Source organism: Dermacentor variabilis, chromosome 4 (genome assembly GCF_050947875.1).
Source record: "Dermacentor variabilis isolate Ectoservices chromosome 4, ASM5094787v1, whole genome shotgun sequence".
Taxonomy (NCBI): Eukaryota; Metazoa; Arthropoda; class Arachnida; order Ixodida; family Ixodidae; genus Dermacentor; species Dermacentor variabilis.
Window position 1 is genome coordinate 227,149,273 of NC_134571.1, and position 20,419 is coordinate 227,169,691.

Here is a 20,419-nt window from a genome sequence, read left to right on the forward strand (position 1 = left end):
TATTTATGTGTCCTAGTAGAACCCTGGGAGTGTTAGCCAGCACCACCACTCACAGACCTTGGCGGCGGACGTGGAACGTCCTTTTTGCCGTAGGCGTCACGAGAACGTGATCTTTTTGGGTGAAGGCAACTGGTCAATAAACCCACATATGCTACCTGAAGGCATCACTGTTGCCGAATTCGAGACCCTCGTTATGTAATCAACAAGAAGAAAGGGGGTTAACCGAGGGGCCCGATTTTTATTAGTCATATCAGAAGAAGCCAACAAACACTGACACCAAGGACAACATAGGGGAAATTACTTGTGCTTAATAAATGAAATAAAGAAACAATAAATTAATGGAAATTAAACTGGATGAAACAGCAGCTTGCCGCAGGTGGGAACCGAACCCACAACCTTCGCATTTTGCGAAGGTTGTGGGTTCGGTTGTTGTTTTTTGTTGTTTTTTCATCCACTTTAATTTCCATTAATTTATCGTTTCTTTATTTCAGTTATTAAGCACAAGTAATTTTCCCTATGTTGTCCTTAGTGTCAGTGTTTGTTGGCTTCTTATGATATAAACACTACTTAGTATTCAAATTGGATTAAGTCGGTTCTTTTAAAAAAGTTTTTCATATACTTATTAAAGAGTGACAGCATCTGGTGATTTGGTTCCCGCCCGTCTTGACATAAAACAAAGTTCTGCATCACTCAGGGAAAACCTGGAAAACTCGGGGAATTTGGAAATGTCATTTTGGTAGACACCCTGTACTTAAATCTTTCCAGGTACATCAAAGACACGACAGATTAAGGTGCACAGGCGCACGGAAAAGATTAATGAAAGACGGTTAAGTGAAGGTGCACAGGTCAGCCTCAGATGAAATGCGGAATACTTTGCTGTCACTGGTCTTGCGAGCTTTAATGAGGCAATTATGTCCACAGGAACTGCCAGTTGTTATCCTTCTTTAGGGCTAGTGCCTTCGCGAAAAGCCTCTCCTTGTCGGGAGTTGAATGGTCATTTCCAAAGACTGGAGCTGGGGGTGGAGAGGAGCCTGAGATACCAATTTGATTGGTTTGTAGGTGGGCCTTTTGCACTTTGCGTAGGGAATTCGTTTTTCTTGTCACGGCAGCAGAAGCAGGCAATCAAGATTTTTTCGCCAGTCTTTGTAGGCATGCGATGTACGGTGTCTAGGTCAGAGGGCGAAACAGAACATTCAATTACGTCGCCCATTAACTTGAGAATCACGACACAGTCTTCCCCATTGGTGGACAGGACACCTTTAATCTCGACATTACTTGTTCGAGAATACTGTTTGAGATGTGCAACTTTCTTTTCAAGCTCATTATTGCGTGCTATCAGGGCTCTGTTCGCTGCAAGCAGCTCGCCCTATTTCGTCATCAATTCATTGAAGACGCCACTCAGGTGCTTGACACTCGCACTGAGGGTAATATGCTGGTTCAAGCCTTTGCTGGAGAGTTGATCCTTGATTTTCGACGCTAGGTCGCTTACCAAGGTCTCCATCTTTGCATTGAACAATCAGTGCAAACAACTTTTTTCGCTAGTTCCGCGTTTGAGGGCACCCTTCAGCACAAGACAATGAACTGGGCAACGGTTGGGGCTAGAATAAAATGTTAGAGTCATGTACAAAGAACGTATAACCAACCTGGGAACAGATTGCAGGAGAATTAGATGCTGTTCAGACTGCTGCAACTGCCACTGCCAATTGAAGGCTGGTGCCTTGCAGTCTTTATAGTCTGTCCCGGGAGCAGAGCATGCAGATGCAGCCGGTCGTGACGTGCCCCACACTAGGTGGCGCTGTGCAGTTGACACGGGCACAGGTGAAGGTAGCCACGGAAGCACGTAGAAATCAGCCTGGGAACAGATTGCAGAATTAGACATCCGCAACTGCCACTACCAAAAAGAAAAATGATGAGAATCAAGCCCATGACCTTTGTTGTTAATGGCGGCCAAGTTGATTAAGGCACTGTTTATTAAGATTAAGGCATGGGAACCCACGAGCCAACATGGAAGATATGGGCGAACCGGCGATATCTCAAAGTTGGATTCCAGTTCATATCGTGAAGGTTGAGAGTCGAGACCCATTACCCTTATTGTTAATTAAGTGTGTGTCCCATACTCTATTCTCTTGTCCGGTGTAAGTCTTTATGTTGTTTCTAAACATTATGGAAAACCGCCAACTTGCCCAATCTGCCGTTCTGCATAAACCAGCCTCACTCTTGGGCCTTCTCATCTTACGTCGGCAGTACTGTCCCATAGATGTTTTCTAAGCTGTCTGGTTGCTGCTGAAAAATACTCAGAAATTGATATCTTGCTTCTCCAACTTAAAACTGTTATTGAGCTCCTTTGCTTTCTCCCGGTGGTCAAATAATTTCAGAATGGCCGTGGTCAGTCGGATTTCCTCCCTCCCAATCTATGAATTCTTTCTATTCATGGTACTTCACATCCAGTTTCTTCTGAAACAAATCAACTACTTTTTCTCTGAGAGATACTGACATTTTCTCAGTGCTCTCAGGAATGCCAAATATGACAAGGTTATTCTTTCTGGCTCTGTCCTTGAGGTCGGCTAACTTTATTTAGAAATTTTGAATTGTTCTTTCCATATGTCATTTCTGTGCGAATTTCTGTCGCTATTGCCACATACATGTTCTTGCTGCCGTGAAGCCGCACTTCAAGGCTGAAATTTGCATATAATCAGCACTCTGACGTTACTGCAAAATATTTTGAATTTTTGGTGGGGATACATGCGCAAAAATATGGTAATCCAAAAAAATGGTGCCACAGAATAAATACAGTTAGCATAAACATTGCTCATTTTCTTTTGTGCATTGCTGAAAAAAATATTCCTAGCCTGTTGCCAGCATGGCCACAATTCACTGAGAGAGAGGGAAACAAGCTTGAATGATATGCTGGAGATGTTAGCCTGCGTGTTTGCCAGACATGCTACTTCAGGTGCTGGGTGAGAATTATAATACAGTCAACGACAGATTTTTCGAACCCTCTAGGGGATGTAAAAACGTCCGAAAATTCAGGCAGTCCGAAAAAATGAATGCATGCAAAAAACAGACTTTTCTCTTTTTTTTCTCGGATCTAGAGGTAAAGGGCGAAGTACCAGGCTTCCGAAACCCTGAGTGAAGTGGCTATAAAAAGAGGCGTTCAAAAACTGTATGTAGCCGACTGCCGGTTTATTATGTAGTACATGTGCATCGTCGGGCAGCCGGTGTTAATGCTGTAGTGGCTTGAAGAACTTGATTGTTGTTTGGACGGCGTTCCGGTTGCATGCGTTCATATTCGCCTCGATCTGAGCAAGGGTCACGTCAGCACTGTACACCGATGAAAGAGTCAACAGTGCTCGCGTCAACTCGGCGCAGGCATTGGCTCCTCATTTTCAACATCGGAGTCTTCTGAATCTCCCACAACCTGACGGATTATTTCCTCGTCAGTCAGTTCTACGCAGAAGTAGAGCTCGTTATCAGCGTCAGCAAACTGTTCAAAAGTTATTTCCGCGGGTATGGAAACTCCAGCAGAGCGGAGCCGATGCCGAACTCCTTGCTCACGTCAGCCTGCGATCGGCCGCTCACGACTTGCTTAATAACGGTGGCTTTCTTCTCTCGTTAACCGACGGTACTGCTTTCCGCACTTCGATTCCATCGACGAGGACGACGAAGACGGAGTGGGGGCTATCGAAGGCAAGTGAAATCCTCAAGTTGCGAACAGTGGAGTTCGCTGACGAGCGTCGAAGCACCTAGGATTAGCGTCGCAGAACACACTTGACACAACAGCACAACCACACACCACGCTTGCCAAAACGTGGCTAGCCACCATAACGTGGCCTGCGCAAACAAACGAAATGGCGCTGCTCCGGAAACTCCGCCGGAGGCGGAAGCGCGGCGATAACGTAGCCAGCGTGGCCAGACCAAATCGGTGTGTGACGGCTGGATTCGGCTAGTTGTGGTTCAAAGCGGTGATATGCTTCGGCTGCAAGTCGATTTCCTTCGCAAGGGCGCTGCGCGAGGAGCCAAAGGACCTTCCGTCGCGTCAAAAAGTCTGGAAAGTTGGACGGCGGGGGTTCGAGCATCCGAAACTTCAGATGTCCTTATACATTGATTCTGTGGGGCTCGTGGCGGTGCCGAAGAAGACGTCCGAAATATCAGGCATGTTCGAAAATTTGGGCGTCCGAAAATTCTGTCGTTGACTGTATACAGTGCGGTCAACTTGTAACGATATCAAGAATGATAAATTGGATCGTTATAACCAATCATCGTTATGTCTAGACTGCTGTAAAAAAAAGCTGCCAAGCATACCTTTGTAGCTCCGAAACCAAATTTGCCACTTACAGTAAAAAATTGACGTAGAAAGTAGGCTGTGAAAAATGAAATGTTTGTACCTCTAAACAGCATGTCAAGTGTTAGTTAGCCGTGCTGAAATAGTCAGAAATCTGAATTTGTTTCAGGTTCACAACTGTGGTGTGCATCGCGTCCAGCGGCTCACGAACACTGGCGGCTATAATTTAGTGAGCACGAAATCAATGAGCGACTCTGTCAACGACAGGGCACTTTGCGGGAACATTGGGGTCGGTGTCAGATGGGCCACTGTCAATCTCCTCACTGCCGCTGCTGTCATCGCCTCCATCGCACAACGCTGCTGTCTGTCACAACAATAATCGCCCCTTCGGAGATGCTTTGCAGAACGAGGCAGCGCTGTCAGCACTTGGAAACTCCTCCATCGAAGCACTTATTTTATCGCCAGTAACGACCTGCTCCCAGAGTTCGGTAATGACGGCAACATGGCGGCTACCACCGTGTCGGTTTCACACATGGGGGTTTGGCCTGGAGCACAAAGCCTGCCTTTCCGTTGATTGGCGTAGTCACTGGTTCTAGCATTCATGATCGTGGTGCTCGCGGTTTTCAGAATCGTCAGTATTGACTGAACGAGCACATTGTACTTTTGAGTCTTGCAAAATTTGCAGCTTCGTCTCGAGCGACAGCTTTCCGCTTTGTTGGCGCACCTTCCGCTCCTCCTTCGGCGCATTTCTACGCTTGCTGAGGAACGCTTCTTTTTTTTCTTCTCTCTTTGGATGCTCACCGATGGCGCAGATGCACAGCAGCTGGCGCCATCTTGTGACACGCTGCGCCAACTTGCGATGCTCTCCGTCGCTTTCGAAATTGGTGTGTTGGTGAAACGCACTGCGTGGTAATGGCAGCACACACGAACACACGTAGGCTAACTTTTCATTCCGTCTCAGTTAAGGGGAACTTGGCAATGCAAATTGAAAATTATTCTGCATGGAAAACGCCACCCAAATGGCAAAATTTCTATTGTTACATCCGATATGCGGTGAAGAACATATTGTTACATATGGTTTTTTTCTTCTTATAGTCCTAATGCATAAGTTGATACTCTGAAGTTAATTCATCGTTATAACCGATATATCGCTATATGTGGTGTCGTTATAAGTTGACTGCATTGTGTACAGTGATAATCACTCAACAGCACAAAGTCATGCAGTCACACACACACACATGCTATAGAGATATGTGCAAAGTTTCGTTAAGGGTTTGTGGCCAGCAAGAACGTCAGCAGAGCTTTCGTGGTGCTTAATCCGCAGGTGGTGCTTTGCCATGGGCCGAGAATGTGCTGTAGTACCAAGCTCAAGTCCTGTTGAAGGTGCAGTGATGCCTTCAAAGAGTCTTTTTTTCTTTCTCTCTCTTTCTCGCACATATCTGCAGCAGTCGCACAGAACATGTTGCAGGTCTTCAGGGACGTTAGATTCAGAGCTCATTGGCAAGTCCGCGAGTTGAATCACGTTGATTCTTATGCGGTGAAGGCACGCTTGGTCTTGTCTATTGAGGCCTCTTAGCATGCAAAAGTGACACGATGGATCTATTTTGTATAGGGGTCCATACTGGTAGCTAGCATCTGCCCAGAGGGATCGCTGGAGATGCCAAGCGTGTCGCCGTGTCTTTTCTCAAGAAAGGTATCTGGACCATTTGTCTTTAAGTGTCATGTCCAGCTTTGGCAGCATGGTCAGCTTGGCAATGTTGACGTTTGGGGTACCAGTAGCAGTGCTCCTTTGCAAAAAACAGCATGTGATTACTGCCACACTTTCTCCAACACTTGCCGGGGCCTTTACCACGTTTTCCTTCCTCCATGATCTTGCACGACGAGGGCACAAGAGCCTCCGATTGGCTGTCTGAGCTAGCGCTGTGGACCAGCCAGGATCATTTTTTGCAGGGAGGTGTCGCCAACGGCCGACGTAGTGCGGTCATGGTAGGGAAAGTGGGTGGATGGAGCAGCGCCGCCGGGCTAAACTACTTTCGGGATGTGGTGGCAGGTTTACCCGCCGCTGCAAGGGAAAGCCAACTTCGGAGGCACTTTTGCACCGCTTGACGTTCGATATATTGGGAGTCGCTGCTAATTTTGTTCGATGTAAGCGTAATTTTTGCTATATATACTCATTGTAACTATACTGCATTCAGAAATTCAATATACAGGATTATTTCATGTAAATGGGTTCGACATATTCGACTGTAATCGTCATCAATCTTGCCTACATTTTCTTTCTCTAACGCTGTGCGCACGGTACTTCCAGGTCACAAACGGCACGTGCATCGTCAGCGGGAGGTGGCATTGTCTACAGGAACATAGCGCAAAGTTTTCAGGAAAGGAAACACAAGCTATTGTTGTGTGACAAGATAAACCCTAGAGGATGTGAACTTTACCAGTATAGCGGTGCAGTGCAGTATTTAATGGTGGTGGCATCAGGATACATACTGAGGTGGGGTAAAAGTGAGGTAAAAGATTGCCTTAAGTATTTGTCGAAGCAACAAAGACGAGAACTGGTGCATGCACTTTGAAAGTAAAAGGTGCTTTAAAAATTAAATTATGGGGTTTTACATGCCAAAGCCACAATCTGATAATGAGACACGCCATAGTGGGGGACTCTAAATATTTAGGCCATCTGGGGTTCTTTAACGTTCACCTAAATCTAAGTACGCTGGTGTTTTCGCATTTTGCCCCCATCGAAATACGGCCGCCATAGCCGGGATTCGATCGTGCGACCTCGTGCTCAGCAGCCCAACACCATAACCACTGAGCAACCACGGCAGTTTAAAATGCGCTTTCTACAGTGCCGAGCACATTAACAGAAATGCTGGAAGTGCTTGTTTTGCATATACAGTGGAACCCCGTTAATACGTTTTTCACGGGACCGGGGAAAAAAAACGTAACAGCCGGGAAAACGCAACAGTGAGGAAAGCTCTGAAAATGAATGAAAAAAGTGCAGCTTCAACTATAGACAATTTATTTCCACAGAGTGCGCTTAGGAGTTAAAAAATTCCAGAATGGTGGCTTGCCGTTTCTTTCGCTCGCTAGAAACCACCACACGTTTCTCAATAGCCTGGAAGGCCGCATTGCTGTCGGCGTCGCTGTGAGGTGTGACGTACCTGCGGAGGAGGTCCAGAGCCGCGACGGCTTCTCCAAAGCTAGGATTTGGCAACTCCCCGGCATCATGCGGCTCGTGCTCCTCGTCGTCACCGCTCCACGGCAATGGCAATGGACGAAGGAACATCCGCGGGAAATTTCGCCCTATTTGGCGTAGGCATGCTAACGTGCTAACGATTGTTTAGTATTGCTGCGGAGCGCGCGCGTCCGAGCAGTCCGGTTGCGCGCGGCGTGGCGTGGTTTCGCGAGAAACGTAAACAAAAGAGGAGAGCTGGCCCAATAGGTGGAGCAACGCTAACTTCCGGCTTCACTTTAGCTTCACAAAGAGTGACGTGTGGGCCTCTCCGCCTCTCCCAACCCGTCCAAAAACCACGCGGTGACCGTAACCACAGTGATGATAGTGAGAGCATTTTTCACGAATGGCCACTTAGTGGCGGCCTCTCGAACTGGCGTGCGGCTTCTTGCAGCCAGTTCTATAGCCAAGCCCGGCCAAGCCTGGCCAAAACTCGTCAAAAGCCAAAATGGCGGTTGGAGCGCGTTGCCTACTTTAGCCCAGGCGGGTTCGGGGTGCTAAGTTGCGACGTATCATGCGGGAACGTTTTCAAAGCTGCTACATAACAGCGGGTTTCCTTATACATTGGATCCATTGGAAGCTATGCTGGGACCGGATGAAAACGACGTAGCAGCCGAGAAAACGCAGCAGTGAGGAACGTAACAGCGGGGTTCTACTGTATAGGTATGGAAAGGGGTGCTGGCTGCAAGTGGCTACGCTTTGTGTTCTGGTTTACTTGAATCTATATTGCCTAATAATGGCTAATGACTAATAAATGGCTAATAATGACTGGAGATATTAATTTACCCCACATAAACTGGAAAACTCTCGCCTGGACACACAGAAGTTTCGAGTGCTGAAAAACCACTGGAAATTATGATTTATCATAATTTACGGCAAATTGTTGAAGAAAATACACGAAAAACTTAATATTCTAAGTTGTTGGACCTTGTGTTCCTACCTGCAAAATAGCTGCTAATAGTGTGTCGGTCGAACCAGGGATATCGGACCACAAAATGATATCCGTCGGTAACCCGCCGTGGTTGCTCAGTGGCTATGGTGTTGGGCTGCTGAGCACGAGGTCGCGGGATCGAATCCCGGCCACGGCGGCCGCATTTCGGTGGGGGCGAAATGCGAAAACACCCGTGTGCTTAGATTTAGGTGCACGTTAAAGAACCCCAGGTGGTCAAAATTTCCGGAGTCCTCCACTACGGCGTGCCTCATAATCAGAAAGTGGTTTTGGCACGTAAAACCCCAAATATTATTATTATTATTATTGATATCCGTCGGTATGCCAATCGATATACTCAGTTGCCGGCGGTCACCTACTTTTAAATTTATAAACAACAATGCACGCGCAGACAGTACAACAATAGTAGATAACTCAAGTCTATCAATTAGTGAATTTGAACTTGCGTCATCTAGCAAATCTGTAGAAGAATTGTGGCAACATTTCAAGGGAATCGTCAAATATTGCATAGATAAATTTATTCCTACCCGCATGAAGAAAAACAAAGCAGCCTAGCCCATGGATAACTCTGGAAATAATACACATAAAATGCAAAAATAAACAAAAGCCAGTCCAGCTGTCCAATTTGCGTGCTCAACTAAAATTAGCGTTACGGGAATCTAATAAGAAAAAGTACTTTAACCTACCGCTTCCTGGGTTCCTGAAGTCTTCGCCACAAATGTTTTGGATGCACTTAAGGGATAAAAAAGAAGATACACCAGATAAAAAGCGGATCTCTAACGATCACGGAAAATATGCAAATAGCAGACTCCTGCAATGTATTCTTCCAGTCAGTATTTACGAAGACGAGAACAGAGCAAGGAAACAATGACCGCAGTTAATTGGGCGCCTGCGCAATGCGCTCACTAGAACTCACTCAGGCAGGCATATTTCAGCAATTGCTTACGCTTGATACCAAGAAAGCAAGCGGGCCAGAAGGGATCCCAAGTGAATTTTTACGGCGATATGCTCAATGAGTGTCGTTTTACCTAACAATAATCTTCAGAAAATCCTTGGAAACCAGTTCACTGCCTCAATATTGGCGCAGCACTGTTGTGATTCCGGTTTTTCAATCCAGCAGTCGAAGTCAAGTTAGCAACTATCGTCCCATATCACTTCTGTGATTTGTAAGCTTATAGAGCATGCAGCAGCAAAGCATATCATTCTTTTCTTTGAAACCAATAACTCTTTCTTTTCGTCACAACATGGATTTCGAAGCGGATTATCCACTATTTCGCAACTCATTGAGACGGTTCATGATTTTTATCTAGCTTTGGCTGCCTGCAAACAAATTGACGGCATCTGCATACCACATTGTAAATTGCTTTTTAAAATTCAGAACGCAGGTATTGCTCCAGACATTGTGAACTGGATGTCAGCCTATTTGAGTGGTCGTTTACAATCCGTCCGCATTGAAAACATCATGTCTCATCCACTAGAAGTCTTGTCTGGGGTTCCACAAGGGTCAGTATTGTGGCCATTATTGTTCTTGAGTTACATCAATGATATTTCCAGTGTTCTGGAACCACCTGCTGAAATAAAACTTTGCCAACTATTATTTGCTTTTTCTACAGTGGCAGATAAAACCGACCAAAGGAAAATTAATTGAATTAAGTAAACCTTGGAGGCATCGATAAACAATGCCTCCAAGGTTTACATGACTGGTGTGTAAAAGGGGGAATGGAAATAAGTTACTCGAAATCGACAATTGCTCATATAACAAGAAAGAAAACCGCGCCTTCCTTTGAGTATAAAATTGGTGACAACTCTTTGCTAAACGTACATAGCTTTAAGTACTTCAGGGTGATCATTCATTGTGAGTTGTGCTGGCGCACCTCCAGATAGGAGGCCTGCTCTAGGGGTTACAGCAGACTGTTCTTTTTGAGAAATAAGTTGCAGCATGCACCAGCACATTTGAAGCTCATTGCGTACAAAACATTTGTTCGCCCGGTTTTGGAGTATGCCTCCCCAGTTCGGAGCCCTCACCAACTGTACTTGCGAGACAAACTTGAAAAAATTCAGAGCTGAACTGCTGTGCGTTTTGTTTGTTCGCATTATCGGACAGTCGATTCTGTAAGGCACATGTTGAAATGTTGTGGCTTGGAACTGCTAGAAACATGACGAGAAAAACAACTAATTAAATTGTTTTTCCAGATAACCAGAAATCAAATAAGAATAAACAAAGAAACATACTTTCGCCCCCCTTAAAACATAGAGCGTGTTTCAACCACATAGCTAGTATAGAGCTTTATAAAACACGCCTTGTTGGTTTTCAATGCTCATTCTTTCCTTCGTGTATTAATATATGGAATGGCTTTCCGGACTGTACTGTAACAGCACAAAATGTTAAAGAATTTTATACTCAACTAGAATTGTATTACAGGCGATGGGGATAATTAAGAATTCATCATGCTTACTGTTATTCTTGCATTTCTAACAGACCTTACACGTGTTCATCCTCCCTGTAATTTGTGTTTGACAATGCTGTATAATGTTCTATTGCCGGTACTGAAATTTATCTTTTTATTCGACATTTTCTCTCTGTGATGGCCCTCAAGTGAGGGCTACAGTATTCCTAAATAAAAAAAAAATATTGAAGCACTGTTGGGGACATTAGCTGTGTGACTGAATGTTGCAGAAATTTTTGCTCTCCACTGCGTGAATTAAGGTCGACAATGATGCTCACACTTTATTTAGTCTCTATAATTGCGGACAGAAGTCCCAGAAGTACCCAGTGTAGGAAGGGTTTTACGGTGCCAGCCACATGGTTCACCTTCATTCATAGTGCACCTTCGAGCATAATTACCGGCTACTTATATTAGACGCCCATGTGGATTTCCGAAATCATTGAAGTAAATGAAAAAGGTGGCTGGGTGGAAGCTCTTAGTGTGCCCCCCCCCCCCCCCCCCTCGCTGGTCTGTGCAGAAGGACAACCACTACCAGCCGTACCCGATCGAGCAGGTGCGGCACATTGGCTACCAGCTCTGTTACTCAGTCATGTTCCTGCACGAAAAGCAGCTGACGCATACTGACCTCAAGCCAGAGAACATTCTGTTTGTCAACTCGGACTATGACATCAGCTACAACGCCAAGAAGAAGCGTGACGTGCGACGTGTCAAGGACACAAGTATTCGATTGATTGACTTTGGGTCGGCAACCTTTGACGAAGAGCACCATTCGACCATCGTGTCCACCCGGCACTACCGAGCGCCCGAGGTGATCCTGGAACTGGGCTGGAGCCAGAGCTGCGACGTGTGGAGCGTCGGCTGCATCCTGTTTGAGCTGTACTTGGGTGTCACGCTGTTCCAGACACACGACAACCGCGAACACTTGGCCATGATGGAGCGCATCCTGGGCCCGCTTCCTTATCGCATGTGCCGCAAGACCAAGTGAGTGCCTCTTCGGGGGGCTTCTTGTCCGGCAATGGTTGGGGCTGGGTTTCGCACGGGCTTTCCACGGCCTGAGTGTGCTACCTGTACGGCAAGGTCTGCCTGACACGGGAGTGAAACGTGCAGGGAGGATGTAAGCAATGGTGGCACATTTATGGAAAGGCCAACAAAGACATTGTATCAGAGCAGGCAGAATATTTTCACCTCCTATAACTAGGCTTGAGTCATAATTGGAAAACTATTAGTGAACTACAGTGAAGAGGTCAGTGACCTTGAAAGTATTAATCCCTTCAGGCATCACTTCATTGTTTTGCATTTCTCAAGTCCTTGGAATCAAGAAAAGCTTCAGAACGGATTCAGAATTATTGAGTCTTGACAAGCTTACAGAATCTGGGCTCCATGCGAAAACTCTCTACAGGGAGGGTAGAGATGAGTGTCCAGCATACTTGAATAATATGCTTGCATGATAGCATACTGACACGCAGTCTCCCAATTCGCCTTACCAGAACACTTTGCATATACGAGTGTTCAAACTTGCAGCAAATACACAATCAGAAGTGTTTTAAGGTGTGTTATTTTCACTAGTGCTTGCCCTTTTGATTGTGCGTACAGTGCCTGAAGGGGTTAAAAAGAATATTGATGCATGTATACTATGCAGACGGCAACGAAGATAGGGACATTAACGGACTTCGTCTAGTGGGTCAGTGAGATTCGGTGAGGACGAAGAAGACGTGTCTCTGGCCTGTTTGTTTTTGAACAAATTGTCCTGCTGTTCTTAAAGAACGTCTCGCTGTCTACTGTCCGCGTTGTACTGCGAACTGCGGTGCTGCGTTGATGTGTAGCAGGCTGTGATTTGATGCTGACATGTGGCTGCGTGCGTACTGTCCCATAAACGGTGCGCACATTCTGGCCTGTCTTGATTGCATGGCCTGGCAGTACGGTCAAATTGCTATAGAAATATAAATCTGAACTTTGGTTGGTCATGATCAGTAGAATATTCTACTGTAAGGAAACAAACGTGGGAGCTGTCGCAGTATCAGTTATAGCAAAAGAAATGTTTGTTTGCACATGCCTCAAAATTTATATTATGGTAGCAAAAATATTGTATACAGTTAATTATTCAATTAAGCGCTATATTTTTCTGACTTCTCTGTGACGCTGCCACCTACACTTGACACAAATATGATGGTAACTGAAATTACAGACACTCCACATTGTGTCACTCAATTTTTTGAAAATTCATGCACGTGATGATGTAAATATGCAGGCCGTGAACAATTTTGTCGCTATGTCAATTAGAAAAAAGAGAAGAACACTCTGGTCGCCTATTTTCAATAAAGTGTTGCTCGTTAGGCCTAATGGCCTAACGAGCAGTGCGATTGTGGCAATAATCTGTTGACAGCCAGCAAGGTGGCTGGTGACAAGCCATTGCACAGAAGCTTGCCATCAGTGTGTTTGCACTTGTAGACATTATTGGCGATTGAGCGCGACATCAGACGCACAAGCCAAACTGATGACGTGGTAGGGGAGCAGGGGAGCCACGTGCAGTCCCTTTCATGTCTGAAACATCTTCTAATGACTGTACTCGGCAGTAGCAACTTGAAATGGCATGCACGCCGTGCATGTACACGTTTCAGCAAGCGGCTTGGCATGCTCGTACTGTAGTCGGCAAGCCTACATGCTGATCCCACATGATAACAGCGATTGCACGGTTGCTCATTCGCGGTGGTGCAGGACACGTCTGGGATTTATTGTTGTTCCCGTGCCACGTATCGCCATGGCAAGTGGCCAGCAGGTCATCAAAATCCAAACCCTTTGCAGGCCCATCAGAAGCATGTTGCTTGTAGATCTGACCGTGAATATTTTTACACTGATTTCTGCATGTGTGCATCGGGTAGAGTGAATATCGGCTACGATGAAGGCATTTTTGCGTCCGATGTGACATTGCTATAATGTCTCGCCTGTCATGCAAGCAGAACTTATAGAGCTGTCAAGATGCTTTAGAAGTAAGGCAAAGGGCATTGGCGTTATGCTGTGTGCTGACATTGGGCAGTACAGTGAAAGCTCGTTAATTCCAACTTCAATCATTTGAATTTATGGATAATTCGATCTGTATGATTTGGTCCGGCCAAGCTCCATACAAGCCCATGTATAAACAAGCCTGTTAATTTGAACACGAGTAGGTTCCGCCACGGAACTACCCGCCACTGCATCGGCGGCGTCTGGCACACGGCCAGAGAAACGCACCAGCGGTGGGGCGGCTTCCTAGTCACGAGGCAGCCGCATTGACCCGGAACAGAGAGAAGGTAAAATCGAGCAAAGCCAAACCGACACGGAGGACAGAGGGCAGTGGTGGCTGCCTCCTTTCCGTCCTACATAACCTCCAAGACTTGGATCTTTAGATGCCAATCTTGGAGGCTTCGCAAATCTTGTGCAGCTGTTGCTGTTGAGCGACAGGTGGCACGACCAGCACAGAAACGCACCAAATCGGGTGCGTTGTAGCTTCGCCCGCACTCAAGAACCCAGAAATAGAAGCTTTCGCCAATGTGTGTTTGGCACCTTTGTCCCTGCAGTCTCCGTCTCAGGCGCGCCTTGTACACTGGAAGCACCTTCCATCCCGATTCTAAGCAAGAAATAGTAAAGAAGCATCTAATACTGAAAAACACGTTATTCATTTCCATAAAAAATAAAGGCTATTGAAGACGCCTTAGAGGCAGAAGTTGCCAGTGAAAAAAAAGAGGTTGCGGCCTGCAGATTATCCTGACCTCGAGAAAGCGGTTCTCATTTGGAATAAGGAAGTGCATGTGCTGGACGTACCACTGAGCTGTCCCGTCATACTGGCAAAGGCAGGGAACTTCACCCTGCAGCTGGGCTACGATGACTTTGCTGCTTCAGATAGGTGGTTGCACCGTCTTCGAGAGCGTTACGACCTTGTTTTCCATGTTGTCGGGAGAAATCAAGGCCGTGAACATAGAAACATGTCAAGTTTGGCGCTCCAAAGTGCTTCAAGGCTACGTGGAGAATTCTCCGCAGGACGTATTTAAGGCCGACGAAACTGCCTTAGTTTTAAAATTGCTGCCCGCCAAAACCATCAGATATAAACCTGACAAGCGCATGGGAGGGAAAAATAGTAAAGAATAACTACGTTGGTGGCAGCAAAGATGACTGGGACTGAAAAGTTGCTGCTGTTCCTGATTGGCAAATCAAGAAGTCCTGATTGCGTCAAGAACATCCGGTTCCTCCCAGCAAACTACATGGCCAACAGAAAGGCCTGGACGATGAGGGAATTGTTTGCACACTGGCTAATGAAGATCGACAAGAAATTCGAATGCTGTGGCCATAAAGTCCTGCTTCTTGTAGACAACTGTTTGGGCCACAAGGTCAAGACGAAGGCCGTTGAGGTGGCCTTCCTTCCAGCAAACACAGCAGCAGCGCTGCAGCCCATGGACCAAGGCATCATAAAAAATTTTTAATCATTTTATCAGCGCCACATGTTGGAACAAGTTATTTTATGCAACAGCTACCAACTGATGCTCTCAAGTGCGCTACACGTGCTTGTGCGTGCTTGGCAGTGAGTGACAGTGGTTACGACAGTTAATTGCTACTGCCACTGCAGCTTTGGCATGCAAGCTCTGCAAGCTAATGAACCAGCTGCACTCGAACATGGCGTCGTCGGCCCCATGGCGGACGTTCTGGAAGGCCTTGCGGACTACGTCGATGTGGACGCAAGTGCAGTGGTGTGTGGTGCGCTCACAGATGGACATAATTTCTCGTGTAATGAAGCTCAGAACCTGCCTCTGACAAGGAGGAGGAGGACGAAGCACCAGTGCGGCCCTCTGCTGCTGAAGTCATGGCCGGATTGAATGCTCCTTCAAGGAAAGAAGGCAGACATCAATCATGAAATTAAAATAATTAAATTGTTGGCATACCTTACTGCTTCCCATTCGCACTGTACGGTTGCTCTCCTTCACTTTCGTTAGTTCGAACTTTTGTAATTCGAATTTAGGTGGCTTCCCCTTGCAGTTCGAATTAACGAGCTTTTACTGTATTCCAGTTGGTTGCCTGAGGCAACAGATATGAGACAGCAGTGTGTAAAGCTCTCATCCTGACAGCTCTGAGGTTCTAGCAGTGCAAGTATCTTTACCTTTGGCATTCAGCCATCATCGGGGTTGCAGGACCAAGTACTTCTACCATGGTCGCCTGGATTGGGATGAAAAGAGTTCTGCAGGGCGCTATGTCAAGGAGAACTGCAAGCCGCTTCAGGTGAGCCTCCCAGCATGCAGCGCCCATTCGCACGAGTTTCTTTGAAAATTAAAGCAATGTTGCAGTGTCACAGGAACCTCATTGCTGTTAGCAGTTATTCTTAACTGGAATTTACATAAAGCTATGACAAGCCCATTTCGAGCCTTTAAAGCGGCCCTGAACCACTTTTTATCGAAGTGAAGAAAGACATTTGAAGTGAACGTAGGCTATTTCAGAACCACTTTGCCGCAAAAAGTACTTCAATGCATTCAGCAGAAGCAGAGTTATCGGCAATCAAATATTCCCTAAGCTGTGCTCCCCTTCCTCCTCCAGTGCCTTGCACTGCGAATGCTACGGCGGAGACGTCACTGGGGCGCGCAGTTCGAATTTTTGATTTGGTGCCTGTGCCGTGCTAAACATAAGCCAAACGCGGCTGTTGTCAGAGAGCCGCAGTGCGCTTAGCCACTGGACTCGCGGCGGCCGCGGTATAGCCGAGCGCAGCGACTAATAGCAGCCGTGTATTGGAGTGTGCTTTATGACGAAATAGAGCACACAGAAAAGAGCGAGGATTATAGGGTTTTTGAAACGAGAGCATTTGAGAAAAAGGTGACTTCGCGCTCTGCTTGTGAGCTCCATCGACCGCGTACTACAGCAGAACTTGGCAGAGATGTTCACAACAGCGTATGCTACCTGCGGACTATGTTATTTCACCAAGCCCGAGGGGTGGTTCACGGCCCCTTTAAAGTCCCAACGAAATTGAAATTTCACTTAGGCTAAAAAAAGAAAAGAAACTAGTCCTCCCCCCCCCCCTAGTTTTTTTTTCTTTTTTCTTTAATTTGACATTCTTCATTGCACTACATCTGCAGCCTTGGAGTGACGACTGACACCGGCAAAAGATGCCTAGAGCGGGTGGGGCTATACAGGTACAACCAAATTAGGAAGGCCCACTAAGCTTGAACAAAGACACTCCCTCACCAGAACAGGAATTGGCCTCCCTAGTGCAGTATTCGGCCACAACCTCCCTGATATCTACAATTAACCAATGGCCTTCAGTCCCCAGCAGCTGCGGAGCACTTGACCAAGGCAGCATTCAGACCTGTAACGCAGCAGAGGGTGCTAAGAATCTGTGGGTCCGGACAGGCTGCCGATGGAAAGTGATCCGTGCAACGTTTAACACCCGAACCCTCTCGAGTGAGGCTAGCTTAGCAGGACTCTTCGAGGAACTATCAGACATTGCTTGGGATATTATCCCAAGCATTATCGAGAGGGTAGCAGTAGTCGTAATCAAACTTGATAAGAGGTATAGATTAAAAGTAGTGCAAGCCTACACTCCAACATTCAATCACGATGATGAGGAAGTAGATGAGTTTTATGAAGATGTTTAATTAGCGATGAGAAAAGTACGAACTCAGTATACAGTAGTAATGGGTGACTTCAATGCAAAAGTGGGGAAAAAGCAGACAGGTGAACAGCCAAGCGGCAACTACGGCATCAATTCTAGAAACGCTAAATCAGAGATGCTGGTAAATTTAACAGAACGGAATAAGCCAAAAATAATGAACACCTTTTTCAGGAAATGTAGCAACAGAAAGTGGACCTGGAAATGCCTTAATGGTGAAACAAGAAATGAAATTGATTTCACACCTTCTGCCGATCCCAGCAGAGAGCAGGATGTAGAAGTGATAGGTAGGGTAAAGTGCACTGATCAAAGGTTATTGAGGGCTAGGATTCATCTCAAATTGAACAGAGAAAGCAAAATTGGTCAATAAGAAACAGGTCAACTTAGAGGCAGTAACGGTAAAAGCAGACAAATTTAGGCTGGTATTTCCAAACAAATATGCAGCATTAGAACAGAGAGATGATGATGATGACATAGAGGCAATGAATGAAACCGTAACGAGGCTGGCTTCAGAGGCAGCAATTGAAGACGGAGCCGAGGCACCAAGGCAACAAGTAGGCAAGCTCTCCGAAGTAGCAAAGGACTAATAAAGAAACGACAAAGAATGAAAGTTTCCAACTCAAGAGATAAGATAGAATTCACGAAAATATCAAAACTGATCAACACGGCGAAATTAAGTGATATTTGAAATTCTAACGTGAGAAAGACTGAAGAAGCCGTAAAAGATGGACACAGACTGAAATCAGTGAGAAGGAAACTTGGCATAGGACAAACCAAGATGTATGCACTGAAAGATAAGCAGGGTAATATTGTCACGTGGTAGTGACGGTGAAGAAAGCAGCAATACGGTGGAATACAAAACTAGCTTTTATTGGGCAAACCTTTGCCCACAAAAACAGGCTACACTTATAGCATAACGATAGCGGCGAACACGGTCGGCGATTGTCGGAAATATGATCAGCGGGTCAAGCGCGTCAACTTTTATAGAGCAATCGTCGAATGTTCCAGACTAATCGTTCGGACCCGCATGCCTTCCAGAAAGTTCTGCACAGTTCGCGTCAGTTGATGAAATCAGATAACATAAGGTTCGGCGACAACAGACAGCGGATAGAAGCATCGATAACTTTCCAGAAACTTCGGATACATGCAGGCGCGTCCCGCGCTGTGCAATTACATTTGTTAGGCGGCGAAACGTGGTGCCCGATAAAGATAAGTACACATGTCAATACCCCCGTCTTAAAAAGCATCGTCCCGATGCTACAAATATAACAGAGCGAAACAGAAAAGGACACTTATTAAACATAAGTAACAAAACAACGAAAAGAAACAGTCCAAAGGTCAGTTAAGCGAAGCCCCAAAGTTCATTAACGCTGGTAGTACGGCTTGAGTCGCACAACGTGGACTATTTCAGGTCGTGAGCGGCGCCGCTGTGATAGCGAAATGCCGTCTGGCACGACCTCATAGTCCAGTGCGCCAATACGTCGGATGATCTTGTACGGTCCGAAATAGCGACGCAAAAGCTTCTCGCTCAGTCTTCGTCGGCGTATAGGGGTCCAACCCCAAATACGGTCACCGGGCTGGTACTCGACGAAGCGTCGTCGGAGGTTGTAGTGTCGGCTGTCGGTCCTCTGCTGGTTCTTTATGCGCAGGCGGGCGAGCTGTCGGGCTTCTTCGGCGCGCTGGAGAAAAGTAGTGACATCAAGATTTTCCTCGTCGGTGACGTGCGGCAGCATGGCGTCGAGCGTCGTCATCGGGTTCCTGCCGCAAACCAACTTAAATGGCGTGATCTGTGCTGTTTCTTGCACCGCCGTGTTGTAAGCGAATGTTACGTACGGCAGGACCGCATCCCACGTCTTGTGCTCGACGTCGACATACATTGCTAGCATGTCCTCCTGTGACTTGTCTGGCTGTACTGCAGAATGGCTTGCATGAGCTCTGCTGTAAAAGCCGTTCCTCTGTCGGTGATGAGGACTTCTGGAGCACCATGTCGCAGCAGGATGTTCTCGACAAAAAATTTCGCCACTTCGGCTGCGCTGCCTTTCGGTAGAGCTTTAGTTTCAGCGAAGCGGGTGAGATAGTCCATCGCCACGACGATCCACTTATTTCCGGATGTTGATGCCGGAAACGGTCCTAACAAGTCCATCCCGATCTGCTGAAAAGGTCGGTAAGGAGGCTTGATAGGCTGTAGTAATCCCGCTGGCCTTGTCGATGGTGTTTTGCGTCGCTGACAGTCTCGGCATGTCTTGACGTAACGGGCGACATCGGCGGTTAGGTGCGGCCAGTAACCCCTTTCTTGTATCCTCGATAGCGTCCAGGAGAAACCGAGGTGCCCAGCGGTCGGATCGTCATGTAGGGCGTGCAGTAGTTCTGGACGCAGCGCCGACGGAACAAGAAGAAAGTAGTTGGCGCGGACTGGGGAGAAGTTTTTCACGAGTAGGTTGTGTTGAAGCGGGAACGAAGATAAACCACGCTTAAATGCCCTAGGGACAACGTCGCTGTGCCCTTCGAAATACTCGACTAGGGCTGCTAGCTCCGGGTCCCCTCGTTGTTGTTCGGCGAAGTCTTCCGCGCTTATTATGCCAAAGAAGGCGTCGTCATTCTCATCATCTTGTGGCGGTGGGTCAATGGAGGTGCGTGATAGGCAATCGGCATCTGAGTGTTTTCGTCCGGACTTGTATGTTACAGTGATGTCGTATTCTTGTAGTCTGAGGCTCCACCGTGCCAGCCGTCCTGAAGGGTCCTTTAAGTTAGCTATCCAACACAACGCGTGATGGTCGCTGACCACATTGAATGGCCTGCCATAGAGGTAAGGGCAAAATTTCGCTGTAGCCGAAACGATGGCGAGGCATTCCTTTTCGGTTGTAGAATAATTGCCTTCCACTTTTGA

The 20,419-nt window shown here is 46.6% G+C and overlaps 1 protein-coding gene across 9 annotated transcripts in view; it reads left to right on the top strand.

The window, feature by feature from the left end:
• Doa (CDC like kinase darkener of apricot) overlaps positions 1-20,419 on the top strand; it is a 119,400-nt gene that overhangs the window by 77,467 nt on the left and 21,514 nt on the right. For 6 of the 9 annotated variants that reach the window (XM_075690984.1, XM_075690991.1, XM_075690985.1 and 3 more), the window contains 2 exons: positions 11,428-11,891; positions 16,049-16,154. In XM_075690984.1, the coding sequence (XP_075547099.1) occupies positions 11,428-11,891; positions 16,049-16,154 (570 nt within the window). The remainder of the gene's footprint in view (positions 1-11,427; positions 11,892-16,048; positions 16,155-20,419) is intronic. The other 3 variants (XM_075690987.1, XM_075690988.1, XM_075690986.1) reach the window with 2 other exon arrangements.